Source organism: Balaenoptera musculus, chromosome 15 (genome assembly GCF_009873245.2).
Source record: "Balaenoptera musculus isolate JJ_BM4_2016_0621 chromosome 15, mBalMus1.pri.v3, whole genome shotgun sequence".
Classification (NCBI taxonomy): domain Eukaryota; kingdom Metazoa; phylum Chordata; class Mammalia; order Artiodactyla; family Balaenopteridae; genus Balaenoptera; species Balaenoptera musculus.
Window position 1 is genome coordinate 52,919,917 of NC_045799.1, and position 12,101 is coordinate 52,932,017.

Consider the following 12,101-nt stretch of genomic DNA (forward strand, 5'->3'; position numbering starts at 1 on the left):
GGGAAAAAGGGATCTGCCAGGGTCATATTACAAACTAGTGGCAGACCAGACTGGACCACCGGACTCCTGACTCCCGACGGAGCCAAGCAAGGTCTCTCTTGCCCTCCTGGTCGGGAGTTGGCGGGTTGAGGACCAGGCTGCTTGGCCGAATGACCCTTTCAGCCGAGAGGGGCGGCGGGCCTCCGTCGGCCCCGCCTCGGCCAATAGGGAACAGCCCCGCCCCCCGCCCATGGCGTCCCCGCCCCCAGACTCTTAAGACAGAACCCGCCTCCCGCGAGCCGACTCCGCAGCCCGAGCCTTGGGGCGGGGAGACGCGGACGCGGCTGCCTCGGCACCTCAAGACCTCAGGACGCAGGACCCCTCCGGCCTCCGGGCCAGGAAGCACTGAGGCCGCGGCCCGTCCCGCCCGGCTCCCGCCGCCGCCGCCGCCGCCGCCCGGTGAGTGTCTACCGGGCTGGGGGGCTGCGGGAGGGAACAGGGGACGGGCTGTGCACACGCGCCGATCACGCGCGCGGACCCCCCCGACCTCCGCCGCGCGCACACGCACTCAGGGCGGGCACGCGGCCCCCAGTCCTGCACGATCACCTGGGCCAACTCGGGGACGCACGGCGGGCGGGCACCGTGCGCCCCCGGCCCGCCCCCTTATCTGGCAGTCCTCGGGCTCCGACAGCTCCACGGCCGGGGTGCGCGCACGCGCGAGTACGCGGCTCACCGGCCCGCGGGGCTGCAAGCAGACAAAATAAACACCCCCTCCCTCCTCCCACGGCTGGGCCCTCCGGCATGACCAGTTTTATGAAACAAACCCCTTTGAGGGGATGGCCAAGCCACAGTCTTGGGTTACTTTTACCTCCTGGAGTGACACTGGTTCTGGGCATGAATACCCCCAACCCCTGTCCCCCTGTGCAGATCGACGGCCTGGGGTCCGTCCTGAGGGCTCCTGTCACTCAGGGCAGAGCAAGGGGCCCACAGGCATGCAGCCCTTGAAATGGGGTACGGACCTTGGCTGACTGGGTTGTACTCCAGGTATCAGGGTGCCCCATCTCTGCCCCTGCCAGGGAAGGGGCTTTGCTCAGGCTGTGAACCCAATGGCCTGGAGCCAGCCTAGTCTTTTGTGTCCCTGGGCTGGCAACACTGCAGCCTGAGGGCTGCTGAGGTCCCCTGTGGTCACTGGCAGGCCAGATGATTGGTGCCAGCCATTCTGCCTCACCCCCATTTGTTAACGATTACCACACCAGGGTAGCTGACTACCTCTCCCGCTGGGGCCAAGGGCTGGAGTGTGAAAGGTGGGAAGGAGGAAGTGGCCCTGAGGGTCCCTCTGCTTGCCTTCTGCACCAAGGGCAGGTGAGGCTCTGGAGCGTGGCACCAGGACCCAGAGCCCCCTCCCCAGACCAAGAGCTTCTAGGGCTGGGGGACTGAACTAAACCTCAAGGTCCCTTCCCACTAGGCTGGACTTTGGGCGTTGGGGGCAAAGAGGGGTGGCTGGGCGGGTGACCTCCAAGGGGGACCAGCAGGCCCAGTGGGCCATGACGTCCAGTATGGGCCCAGCTGTTGGCAAGGTCCAGCAGGGCTAAGGCAGGCAGTGTGGGGGATGGGAGAGTAGTCCCCTGAGTCTGCTGTCTTCTCCCAGGGGAATCAGCCCCTGGAGCTTCTGTAAACAGAGTGTCAGAGGCAGGAAGAGGGCTCTGGTAATGAGCAGCCCAGCTGGATTCCCTCCAGACCATTATCTGGCCTCTCCCGGGCCCAGGGAGGGAGGATGAGCACACACGTGCCAGGCTGGGGGCCCGGGCACTGCCTGTCCCCACCTCCCCTGGCCTCATGTTTCAGTGAAACAACTACCTGGGACCAGTGGGCAGGTGGGGGCTGGTGTCCCAGGTCATTTGCTGGAATGGCACCACTCTCTCCAGACCCTGGACATGGAGGAGGAGGGGTTCAACATGAGAAGCCCCTCAGACAGTGCCCAGACCAGTGCTCTCCCCAGGCAGCCCCCCTCTGGCAAATGCCCCCAGGGAGATGCCCTGGGCAGGAGATGCGTCCAGCTCCTGGCTCCCATTCCTGACACCTCCACTACAGTCCTGGGTGAGCTAGGACAAGTCCCAGGTGAAGAGAATTGAGTCCTTGTGGGGGCTTTTAAGTGGGTAGCAGCTCCTGGGATCAGGACAGCAGGGTCTCAACTGGGCCCTGGAGGCAGCTGCCACCTCAGTAGGCCAGCCAGCCAGTTCCCCTGGTGACCAGAGAGAAGGCTGGGTGAGCCTCTGCCCACAGAAGCATCCCTGACCACTGGCAGGCCCTGAGCTCATGGGAAGGACAGCAATGCCACTTAACAGGGTTAGTGATCCCTCCCGGAGCCCCCCTCAGAGTCCCCTCCCTGGGCCAGGGAGCCCAAGGCTCTGCACTGCCAAGAAAACCAGCTCCCCTCACTGCTGTGGAATTTGAGAGTTCTTGGAGAAGGGGGAGGGCGTGTGTATGCGTGTTGTCTCAAAGCACAGCCCAGTGGGCGTGTGTCTGGCGTGGGCATGTGTCTGCGTGCGCGTGACCAGAGCAGGGCTGTGTTTGGGGGCGGGCAGGGGTGTGCTGAGGGTGGGCGGGGGCTCAGCCTTCTTCCTTTTATCAGTTTCCACATTCCAGAGTCAGCCGGATTGCTTTTCCTCAGCTGGCTGGGCCGCCTGGCCGGCCAGACCCGCCGGCCTCCCCCGCTTTTCCTCATTCCACCCTCCCTGGGTATGAGGAGGCTGGAGCAGACTCCCTTGGGCCACCTTAGGATTGGGGGGTGGGAACAGGCGAGGGGCCAGTTCTTCTCCAAGGTGGGGAAGGGCCCCCACCCGTCTCCTCCCGGGGAACGCAATAAGGCTCTCACATTCCTCGGAGGCTGCCTGAGAGATTTAATTAAGGAGGAAGGAGAGAGCTAGCCTGCACTGAGAAGAGGCTGAGGCTGGGGTGGCCACTGGGGCCCCCCTGGCCCTGGGCCTGGGTGGGCAGCAGTGAGAGGTGAGAGGCAGGCTTGTGGCTCCCCTAATCAACCCCACCTGCCCACCGATCAGCTCACAGGCCCCAGGAAGGGCCTCCTTCGCTGCAAGGTAACCGAGAACCCTGGGCGTGATGGAATGAGAAGGGCAAGACCCCTCTGGGGCTACCTCCTTCTCAGACCCTGTCTAGGCCCCAGACAGCCTGTGCCCAGCCGGCTTGGGGCTGGTGGCCTCCCTTGGTGACTAAGGTCTTCCTCTGGCAAATTCAGGGTTAATTGCAGAGTTAGGGCCTTAGTTGATGGGTGCTTGGCCCTGGGTGGGGACAGGGCAGCGAGCAAGCCCCATGTCTGAGCCCAGCCCCAGTGGCATCACACCTGCACGTGCTGACGGTGGCATCTGGACCAGCCCATTTCAAGTTGGGCCGCAGCCACCACATAGCTCCCGGGGCAGCAGGTATCCTCTTCCAGCAGAGTGGCATCTCTGCTGACTGAGAAGGCACGTCCTGCCACCCTGAGGGCTCACTTGAGCCAGGAACTGGCCTTAGTCACTGGCCTCCCTGCCCTGGGCTGACAGGTCTAGCAGCTGCCAAGTCACCCACAGTGCCACAGAAGACACCCACCTGGGGCCAGGCAGCTCCTGCCATGGAGTGGGGAAGGGGGAGGAGGTCCAGCTCCTGCTCTTCTGGTGCTGCCAGCTGGCCATACCTGCTCAGGGATCTAGACTCTTCCCTGGACAGGGAGACAGGCTGACATACAGACTATCCCCCTTTGCAATATTCTGCCCCAGGATCTGAGGCTTAGCTATATGGGAGACCCACCCAAGGAGCTTCTCTAAAACACAACCCTGCCTGGGTCTCACCCCAGAAATTCTTATTTAATTGGCCGGGGGAGGGTGCGGCGTGAGCATTAGGAACTTTCTAAAGCTTCTTGGTGCTTTTGATGTGCAGCTGGGGTTGAGAAGCCCTATAGGTGGGAGACGGAAGGGAAGCCCGGATGAGGTCGTGGTGTGGAGTGTCAAGACTTATCCATAGCGTGAGTAGAACCAGCTGGGGGTGGTGATGGAGTAAGTAAAGCAGAGACGCCAAGACTGGTGGGTATCCCCACCACCAGTCAAAGGGCAGGGCTTAATCAAAGGGCAGGGCTAGGACCACCCCCCAAGAGGGCTATCTCCGAGGACCTGAGGCTCAGCCCCCTCGGCCCCTTCCATGAGGGCCCAGGATAGAGACCCCAACCTGCTGGGCCAAGGGCTGCTTCTCCCCAGGGATGGGGAGACTGGTGGACCCAGCCCGGGCCCGGAGCCTCCTCAGACACGTCAGCGAAACTGGAGCCAACTGTCCTGGCTGCCGGCATGGTCCCGCCTGCCTGGGGGGTTGGCAGACTCCTGGGCTGGGCTGCTGCCAGGCCTGGCCGGCAGTGCTTCACCCTGGCGGGCCGGCACTGGGAGCCAGAGGCCCAGAGCCGTGGGGTCAGATCTGCAGCCCCAGACCCCTGTACCCACTCTGCAGCATCGGGTACGGAAAGGGACGTGTGCCTGCTTCTGTCTGCCCATTCCTGTTCCCCACGGGCCAGGCACAGGAGATGCTCCAGCCTGAGGTCTCACGTGGTCACCCAAAGGCCCGAGTTCCACTCGCTCGCCAGTCCCTGCCTGACCCAGGGCCTATGAGTGGGTGCCTCCAGGTGTCCCACACTTGGGCGTGGGTGGGGACACTCTGGGTCCCCCTGAGAGCTGAAATGATGATGTCCTTACTCACAGAGCCCCTCCTTGTGCTCCCCCTCGTCCCCCGTCACATGCTGAACTGCCGGCCAAAGGACAGCTCACTTCCCCCCACCCCCTTCTAAAACTAAAGGCACCTTCCTCCCACCCCCCAGGCTGCTCTCTCTAGCTTCTCCTGTTCTTCCACGCCTGAGGATGGAGGGCAGCCTTTGCGTAGAGGCCTCACCCTGGGCCCAGGGGCCTCCTGTCTGTGCCTAAATCTGCGTGAAGCCCCTCTCACACCATGGCATCCTCACCCCATGCATGTGGAGGGCAAGACTCAGGTTTTATGGGTGACACCCTCAGTAGGTAGTGTTTACTGACCACCTAGAATGTCCTCCAAATACAAACTAAACAAGCCCTGAGACTCAGGCGCTGTACCCAGCCTCCCCCACTTCACAGATGGGAACTGAGGCGAAGGGCTGTGGCCAGGCTGTCATGCAGCCAGGCTGCGAATGCAGGCAGTCAGACCCCAAAGCCCCATCCCAGCACTGTCCCCTGGAGGGCCCTTGTGGTGGGGCCAGGCCAAGGCGAGTCCAAGTGGAGGGGAGGCCCTGGACACTCTGCCCTCCTGCCTCCACCCCCCCCCCACCCTCAAATCCCAGGGCTACCTCCAGAACTCTCCCCACACCCTTTGCAGAGGGAAAGGGCCCACCTCCCTGCCTCGAGTCAGCAGATCAGATATCAAAGCCCAGGCCCCTGGTCCTTCAGGGCTGCTGAAATTGCAAGGGCCAGGGCAGCCATGACCCCAACGAGACACTCCCACCCCCAATGCACACACACACCAGCACGCACCCAGACAGGCGGAATCGCTCCCAGAACTTGTTAAAAGAACTTCCCCATTTTAAAACAAACAGAACAACACAGAACCACAACCCTGGGTGCTCAGAACAACTCCAGAAGGTGAAGCAGGGCTGCTAAGAAAAAAAGCCCACAGGTGATAAGGGATCTGGGAAGCTATTTAGGGGCAGAGCTGGTCTCCTGCTGCCCTGTCACCGGCCCCCTCCAGTCAGTCATTGCCCTCTGGGGGCTCTCTGATCTGTTCTTGGTGGCAGAGCCCCCCGGAGCTGACAGCCCACAGCTTGCCATTTTCCCAAGCCCCAGTGCCAGCTCCTTGCTGGATGGGTGGAATGGGGCTCAGGCAGAGGCACTCATCCCTGCATCCTGTGGACTTCCTGTGGAAGCAGGGTAGCTGCTGCCTACTGGGGTCTCCCCAGCCCAGAATGCCAGCTGCTCTTGTTCTGACCCAGCCCCCACTCTCCATCAGCTTACCCAGATTGCCTCTGCGGCCAGACAGACCCCCGGTGTTCCTGCCTCCCTCCCCCATGATGACTTTACTGATTAAAGGGCCAGCAGACTACAGGTGAAGCTCAGAGCCCATGCTGGTCCCCTCCTCAATGCAGAATGGGAAACACCCCCCAGTATGCATCCCAGGCCCCCAAGGACCACACACCTGGCTCCTCAGAACTAAGTGCTCCCAATCCTGGGAGGTGTCCATTCTGGAATGCCCAGGTGGACAGATGAGGAAACTGAGAGAAAGCAGCTGTCTGTGGCCTCACAGTTCGGGTGCCCCTGGCCCAGGGCTGCCTGACTGGGGTGTGAGCTTTTAACTGTGATCTTTTATAAGGCCCAGGGGAGCTGAAGCTGTAGGGGTGGCCAGGCTGGCCAAGTGTAAGGTCCCCTCCCACCCCAGAGCCTGGCTGCGCCCTTCCTGACCCTGCCCACCACCCCCACCCCCGCCAGGAGGGCTAACTCAGGGGGAGGCAGCTCACCCACCACGTGCATGAGGGGGTGGGGGTCGCTCACAGCCCACATCTGGAGGCCAGGCCATACCCACCGCCTTCTGAGTCAGGGAGGGTGGAGCGGGTCCCCACAGGGAAGGAGGCCAGGTGCGGCACACACAGTCCCCCTGGGAACGGCGCCGGCAGGGCCGGGGGCACACGAGGCCTCCCGGGTTCTGGCTGAGGTTCATCTGAGGCTGAGTGCAAGATGCTCCTCCACCATTCACTCAGCAAAGATGGGCTCTGGGATACAGGGAGCAAAAACAGACAGGGCCTCCCCTCAGGGAGGGTACAGCAGAATCTAAAGAGCAGAGGAGGTGGCACTGGCTGGGGTCAGGGAAGGCCCCCCTAGCTGGCCTCTGAAGGGCAGTCATCAGTGTTAACTAGTGAGGGGCAGAGGGGACCCTGCAGGTGGGCAGTGCCTACGCAGGCCCAACCTGGTGATGGGCTTTTACTCAGAGCTGGCCCAACACCATAGTGGCCTCCTGGGGACCACCTGCCCCTCCTCCGCCTCACGTTCCAGGAGCCCACATCCCTGGGGAGGGGCAGCCCGATGGACGGCATTGGGCAGAACATGGGCTGGGTAGGGGGTCACGCTACCTGTGTGGCTGGATGGCTGGCCAGCGTGGGGGAAGGGGAGGCTGAGCCCCAGCACAAAAGGCCCTTGTGTGAGTAGGAGGCACCTGGAGGGGAGGCATGCCGGCCTCTCAGGGACTTTAGGGAACCAGAGTGTGGGGACCGCTGCTGGGGTGGCCCCCGGGCTCCCCACAGGAGCCTGAGTGAAGGGGGGCCCATGCTGTGGCCCTATCCTGTCTCAGGCAGTTCCAGCTACGAGTGGGAGCCTGGAGCGGCTTGGGGAGCCACCCCCACCTGGGCAGGACTGGGCCCCACATCAGGAGGGCAGGCCCAGCCACACCTGGACGTGGTTAAGGACCTGGGCTGTGGCTCAGATTTCCCGGCAGTGCAAAGGCAGCAAGTCACTGCACCTCCAGGAGCCTCTTCTCCTGTCATCCGGGAGTGAGGAGAACAGCTTCCACCTGGAGTGGCTGCTGCGGGAGACCGTAGACGTTCGGTGCTGCGGGCACGTGGGAAGGGCTGCTGCTCAGGGCTTAGCCTAGAGTGGATCCCAAGAAATGATAGAGGATCCGATCTGCGGAGCGTTTCCAGGCTTGACACTGCCTCCGGGGCCACCACACAACCAGTGTCCCCCAACCTGAGACCTGGGTCAGCCCAGGGAGGCTGGGGCCCCCTCACCTCTAGTTCTTTCATCGTGGCTCAGAGATGGGGGATCTGAAGACCAAGGTTCCCTGCCTCCCCCCTTCCCACAGGGGGACACCTGCCAAGGGCTCCAGCCCTCCTCTGCCTCCCCAGGGGACTCTCCTGCTGGCCATGTCCTAGGCAGGTCTGACTTCACAAGTGGAAAAACACCGATCCCAGAGTTTCCCCGTGAAGTCTTCCCGCTGTGGTCTCTCCTTACTCGGAGGACTCAGAGTGCGGCGGCAGCGGCCGGTGGCCCAGGGCAGGCAGCTTCTCTACTTACATGCTCGGCCGCCTGCCTGCCTGGTCTCTCCCAGATGCTGTGGGAGGGGCTGCCGCTCCAGAACCCACCATTCTCCCTCCTTCCCTGTCCACCTCAGCAGAGATTTTTGGGGTGGTTTAGGGGGAGGGCACAGAGTCTGATGTTTTTTGACCATGTGTTCTCTCTGAGCCATAGAGAAGCCAAAGGGCTGGAGTTAAGGAGAAGGGGGTTATTTGTGGTCACTGAGTGTTTGGGGGCCAGGCCCCCCTCTGTGTGCATCAGCCCACCGAACCCTTGTGTCAGCGCAGGAAGTAGCAACTGATATCATAACAAGGTCATGTGATTGCTCAAAGTCACATAGCGAAGAAGTGACGGGGCAGGGACAGGAACCCGGCCAGGGCACTGGGGACCTGACTCATAACTACTGTATGCTGTTGGGTTTGGGGGCGGGGAGTGAAGGGGGCTGGGAATTCCCTTCCCGGTCCTTCCTGGAGTGGCTGTCCCCTGGGGCCCCTGACTCACGGTCTCCCGCTTTCCTCTCTGCTCCCAGGGACCAGAAGATGCGCTCCAAGACACCCCCGCCCCTGTTGCTGTCACTGCTGCTGCTGCTGCCGGCCCTGGAGCCCAGGGTGCAGGGCTGCCCAACCGGCTGCCAGTGCAACCAGCCACAGACAGTCTTCTGCACCGCCCGCCAGGGGACCACCGTGCCTCTCGACGTGCCGCCCGACACAGTGGGCCTGTACGTCTTTGAGAATGGCATCACCACACTCGACGCGGGCAGCTTTGCCGGCCTGCCGGGCCTGCAGCTCCTCGACCTGTCACAGAACCAGATTGCCAGCCTGCCCGGTGGGGTCTTCCAGCCACTGGTCAACCTCAGCAACCTGGACCTGACTGCCAATAGGCTTCGGGAAATCACCAACGAGACCTTCCGCGGCCTGCGGCGCCTGGAGCGCCTCTACCTGGGCAAGAACCGCATCCGCCACATCCAGCCCGGTGCCTTCGACGCGCTCGACCACCTACTGGAGCTCAAGCTGCAGGACAACGAGCTGCGGGCGCTGCCCCCGCTGCGCCTGCCGCGCCTGCTGCTGCTCGACCTCAGCCACAACAGCCTCCCAGCCCTGGAGCCCGGCATCCTGGACACCGCCAACGTGGAGGCGCTGCGGCTGGCCGGCCTGGGGCTGCAGCGGCTGGACGAGGGGCTCTTTGGCCGCCTGCGCAACCTCCACGACCTGGACGTGGCCGACAACCAGCTGGAGCTCGTGCCGCCCGCCATCTGGGGCCTGCGGGGCCTGACGCGCCTGCGGCTGGCGGGCAACACCCGCATCGCCCAGCTGCGGCCCGAGGACCTGGCCGGCCTGGCAGCCCTGCAGGAGCTGGACCTGAGCAACCTGAGCCTGCAGGCCCTGCCGCACGAGCTCTCGGTTCTCTTCCCCCGCCTGCGGCTCCTGGCGGCTGCCCGCAACCCCTTCAACTGCGTGTGCCCCCTGAGCTGGTTCGGCCCCTGGGTGCGGGAGAGCCGCGTGGCACTGGCCAGCCCCGAGGAGACACGCTGCCACTTTCCACCCAAGAACGCTGGCCGGCTGCTCCTGGACCTTGACTACGCCGACTTTGGCTGCCCGGCCACCACCACCACGGCCACGGTGCCCACCATGAGGCCCACGGTGTGGGCGCCCACAGCCCCACCTTCCAGCATGGCTCCCACCTGGCTCAGCCCCACGGAGCCGACCACTGAAGCCCTGAGCCGACCGCCCCCTGCCCCGCCCACCATGGGTCCTGCCCCCCAGCCCCGGGACTGCCCGGCGTCCATCTGCCTCAGTGGGGGCACCTGCCACCTGGGGGCGCGGGGCCACCTGGAGTGCCTGTGTCCTGAGGGCTTCACGGGCCTGTACTGTGAGAGCCGGGTGAGGCCAGGGCCGAGGCCCAGCCCTGCCCCGGCCACCATGCGGCCACCCCAGCCCCTGCCCCTCGGCATTGAGCCCGCCAGCCCCACCTCCCTGCGGGTGGGACTGCAGCGCTACCTGCAGGGCAGCACCGTGCAGCTCAGGAGCCTCCGCCTCACCTACCGCAACCTGTCGGGTCCCGACAAACGGCCGGTGACGCTGCGGCTGCCCGCCTCACTCGCAGAGTACACGGTCACCCAGCTGCGGCCCAATGCCACCTACTCCATCTGCGTCCGGCCCCTGGGGGCCGGGAGGGTGCCTGAGAGCGAGGAGGCCTGTGGGGAGGCCCGCACGCCCCCGGCAGTCCGCTCTAACCACGCCCCAGTCACCCAGGCCCGAGAGGGCAACCTGCCACTCCTGATTGCGCCCGCCCTGGCTGCCGTGCTCCTGGCCGTGCTGGCTGCCGTGGGGGCGGCCTTCTGTGTGCGGCGGGGGCGGGCCGCGGCAGCTGTGGCTCAGGGCAAAGGGCAGGTGGGGCCAGGGGCCGGGCCCCTGGAGCTGGAGGGGGTGAAGGCCCCCTTGGAGCCAGGCCCCAAGGCAACTGAGGGTGGTGGGGAGGCCCCGCCTGGCGGGCCTGAGTGTGAGGTGCCGCTCATGGGCTACTCGGGGCCCGGCCCCCAGGGGCCCCTCCCAGCTAAGCCCTACATCTAAGCCTGGGAGTGATGGACGGCCGAGGCCAGGCTCTCGGCCCCACTGGGACTGGCCAGGGCCCTCCTGCTGCCAGATCAAGGAAGTTCTCAGATCCGTACGATGAGGACACGTCAGGACCGGGGCTGTGTGACCACAGCAAGTCCCTGCCCCTCTCTGGACCTTGGTGTCCTCATCCGTAAGAAGCTGGGACCCAGGTGATAACCTCTAAGGTCCCCCCTGCCCGAGTGCCTAGAGGATGGCGTCGGCCCCGTCTTCTGCAACATGCAACCTCTGGGGTGGGGCGGGCCCTGCCGTGTGCTGGTAACACAGGCCCGGGGCTGCCAAGCCCCCCACCCCAAGGAGACTCTGGGGGCCAGTGAAGGAAGCCCCCAGAAAAGAGAGCAGAGGGAGAGTGGGACTGGGGATGGGGTGGGTGACCCTGCCTCAACCCCAGAAAGTGAAGGAACAAAAGAAACTGGAAAGAAAGATGCTTTAGGAACAAGTTTTGCTTTTGTTTTTTAAAATATATTTATAAAAGATCCTTTCCCATTTATTCTGGGAAAATGTTTTTCAAACTCAGAGACAAGGACTTTGGTTTTTGTAAGACAAATGATGATATGAAAGCCTTTTGTAAGAAAAATAAAAGATGAAAAGAAACAAGCATGTTTCTCAGGCATGGCCCCAGGGTACCTGGGCTGGACGGAGGGAGGGTGGGGGCTCGCAGGGTCAGCCTAGAGGGACAGCCCTCTCTGTGGGGAAGCTGGGGGCAGGGACCCCTCTCCCCAGCGGGCACCAGGCCCTAGTCAGCATGCCCTAGGCTGTCCCGCCCTGGGTTGTGTCTGCTCAGTCTGCTTGACTGAGGTGCCCGGACCAGCCTCCCAGTGAGACTGGGAACCAGGAGGGAGCAGGGATAGGAAAGGGGCCACTTCAACCTCCGGGCAGAGGAACGGTTAGGGCAGCCTTACCCTTCCCAGGCCCAGTCTTCTGCCAGCAGGAGCTGCAGGGCTCCTGGGAGAGGCTGGGGAGATGCTCGTGGCAGATGCAAGCCAAGACGACCCCCAAGGGTCCCTCCTCAGAGATGGGTCTGATGAGCAGTTCACCGCCTGCCTTCCTCTGTGGAGGAGGTGCCTTGAGCCATGTCCTGCCAGGCCCTCGTGGATGGTCCTGGACCAGATGGCACACATGGCCCAGCCCTTCCTGCAGTCCTGTTGCCCCTCTGCATGGGCTCAGGCTGGGAGACCTTGCTCCCAGCCTCCTGCTCTAGCTACAGAGAAGGGGCCTTGGTAGAGGAGCAGCACAGATCCTGAATGGCAGGAACTCTTTGCTGGGTGAGGAGGCAGGGACCGAGCCAGGGCTGTTAGGGGCAGGTGGCCCTGTGATGCCCCTTTACTCTCTGCACTTGAGTAAAGTACCCAGGCTTTCCAGAAACCCCGGAAGAGGGAGTGTTTTCCAGGAAGCCACAGGCCAAGGTGGGGGCAGGGCCCCCAGGGATGCTATGCACAGCCCTGGCCTGGAC

At 63.6% G+C, this 12,101-nt stretch overlaps 2 protein-coding genes across 3 annotated transcripts in view; one reads left to right on the forward strand and one right to left on the reverse strand.

Annotated features, from left to right (window-relative positions):
* CORO7 (coronin 7) overlaps positions 1-12,101 on the reverse strand; it is a 58,100-nt gene that overhangs the window by 12,997 nt on the left and 33,002 nt on the right. The window lies entirely within an intron of this gene.
* Positions 278-11,238, forward strand: VASN (vasorin). The gene is made up of 2 exons (XM_036827617.1): positions 278-438; positions 8,566-11,238. Exon 2 carries the CDS (start codon positions 8,576-8,578, stop codon positions 10,604-10,606), a length of 2,031 nt encoding a protein of 676 aa, XP_036683512.1. The 5' UTR covers positions 278-438; positions 8,566-8,575; the 3' UTR covers positions 10,607-11,238.